The sequence below is a fragment of the Conger conger genome, chromosome 2 (genome assembly GCF_963514075.1).
Source record: "Conger conger chromosome 2, fConCon1.1, whole genome shotgun sequence".
Lineage (NCBI taxonomy): Eukaryota > Metazoa > Chordata > Actinopteri > Anguilliformes > Congridae > Conger > Conger conger.
In genome coordinates, this window is record NC_083761.1 from 81,902,093 (window position 1) to 81,904,592 (window position 2,500).

The 2,500-nt window shown below is 52.1% G+C and overlaps 1 protein-coding gene across 1 annotated transcript in view; it reads left to right on the top strand.

The window, feature by feature from the left end:
* The window catches only part of pnpla6 (patatin-like phospholipase domain containing 6), a 50,663-nt gene that overhangs the window by 33,649 nt on the left and 14,514 nt on the right, over nucleotides 1-2,500 (top strand). The window contains 1 exon segment of the mRNA XM_061222981.1: nucleotides 898-967. Coding sequence (XP_061078965.1) covers nucleotides 898-967 — 70 coding nt within the window.

Below are 2,500 nucleotides of genomic sequence, written 5' to 3' on the forward strand. Positions count from 1 at the left end.
TATGTTTATTCTTGAACTAATTGTTTTATACATGAGTGTTTAACCTTCGTGGGAGACTAGCCTTGTAAGCTGTCCGATAATAACGGAACCACACAGCTATGTTTGTTTTTGAAGATGGTATCTGCGTCTTTAGGCAGGTCAGAGGGTCCAGAGTGGGTCATCCCTTGTCACCCCATAGGTGCACAGAATTGTACCCCAAGTCAGCAATGTATATTGCTTCCTTTTTTCCTTGGGAAATGTACTCGTTTGTACCCAAAGAGAACATTTGGGGGTGCATTTGGGAAATGTTGATCCTTGAAGAACAAAAATGCACCTCCGCTGTGACTGTATTTCTGAGAGAGTGTGTGTTTGTATACGGGTGTGTCTCGTGTCTCGTGTACACGCGGGATGACTCTGCATGGCAGAATTCCCTGGGGTCTGCCTCTCTTTTCGGTGTGAGCGCCTGGCAGCCATACAAAGCACACGTCTCACGCTGGTTCACAATCGTGTGGTGGCAGCTGCCAGCTCACTGCATAAATGGGGCGTAAATGAAAAGTAGGATTAGGAAGTATTCCCCCCACACAGAGTTGACAGTGTACCGTGGGGACACTTTAGTCGTAGGAAAAGCCAAGCATTGCGCTGGGCTAATGTTCTCGTCATTATTTTATGTTACAACTGAGAGCTAACGGTGTAATCGCCTCATCCACCAATGATGAGCTTCTTTACGTTACATTACATTACATGTTATTTAGCAGAAGCTTTTATTTTTTTTAAAGTCAGATAAGGTACAGATAAGGTACAGTTCACGTATGATCGGTTACAGAGCCATGAACGTAAGTCTAGTACACGAGGTAGATGGGCCAAAAGCTGTTCCTGTTTGATTCGCGTCTCTCTTCCTGTCTGACCGCCCCCGTCCAGGACCTGTGGCTGCCGTACTTCAACGTCACCACCGACATCACCGCCTCCTCCATGCGTGTGCACAAAGACGGTGAGTGACAGCTGTCAGCAGGCCCCGCCTCTAAACCAGCCCCACCCCCCCCTCCTTCTCAAGAACACACGCTCTGAAGACTGGTCATTATGACATCATCGCAGGCTGTGGGATTGCAACTCAGGCAATTGCAAGTGCTTACTAGTGCTGCTATTGCTGTTTTATTTTATTTAGGTTCATTAGGTCAATTTTTGATTATTTGCGTATCAGGAAAGCGAGACAGCAAAGTGAAATTACTAGTACATCAGACATAAGTAATGATGTTAATTTCGGTCTCACACACAGGCACACAGACAGCACATCGTGCACGAATAGACACGCACGTTTTTACTCACGTTCCCGGTAATGCTAGGCTAACGCACGTGTACAGAGTTCCGCAGGCGGTAACGCTAGGCTAACGCACGTGTACGGAGTTCTGCAGGAGGTAATGCTAGGCTAACGCATGTGTACGGAGTTCTGCAGGAGGTAATGCTAGGCTAACGCACGTGTACAGAGTGCTGCAGGAGGTAACGCTAGGCTAACGCACGTGTACAGAGAGCTACAGGACATAATGCTAGGCTAACGCACGTGTACAGAGAGCTACAGGACATAACGCTAGGAAACGTGCGGGATTACGACTGGCCTTGCAGTACTACGTCTGCCTGGTCCCAAACCCTATCGAGCCCCTGCCACAGAGAGAGAGTCAGACAGCCGTGTAGGGCAGAGATGGAGAGATTACATCATCGCATTACTTACGGCCCAACACCGGTTGCCATGGCGAAGGCTGCCAGGGTCCACTTCCTGTGGACGGTGGGGGGGGGGGGCTGGGATTTGGGGGCGGGGGGTGGGGGGGGGGTGTCGGGGTGAACGCGTTTCCCGCCTGCACGACCCTGTCCTTGTCCAGTCTTTGATTGCGGCTGATCTGATCCGACCGATCTCTCTGTATCGATCGACCGACCGATTGATCGCCTTGACCGGACTGCTCATGGCGGTGTCGATGTTGCTCGGTCCTGCTCTCTCTGTTCCCGGGTTCCCTGCCCCCACCCCCCCCCCAAGGACACCCCATTTCAGCAGGTTACAGATCTACAGGTCTGCAGTGAGGAGGCCCCTTGCACAAGATGGGGGGGCCGCCAGGACAATCCAAGGGGGCCCCCCCTGTGCATTGTCGACTTTATTGTCCCAGAGGCCTGTTTCGTTTACCGTCGGCTGCGCCTCATGAACTTTAGCGACAATGCTAGCGGACGGCGCTACGACTGAGCGCCGCACGGAAACCTTTACATTAAAAATGAAAACGAAAGCTTGCTCGCTCCCCCGGAGCGAGAAGCAATGCTGAGCGTGACCCCTTTGTCAGTTTGAAGGTCGGGGGTCGTCTCTCGTTTCGGAGAAGCAGGTCCCCAAGCTGTCCTGCTGAATTGGGGGGGTCCCCACCACCCCGTAGGCCCAGCCCCTCTGAGATCGCTCCCGGCATGACTAAATTCTGTCGCTTGTCTTGTCTGTTGTTCCTCCCGCATTTCCTCCTTTGCTCCCCTCCCCTTCATCCCTCCCTCCCTACCT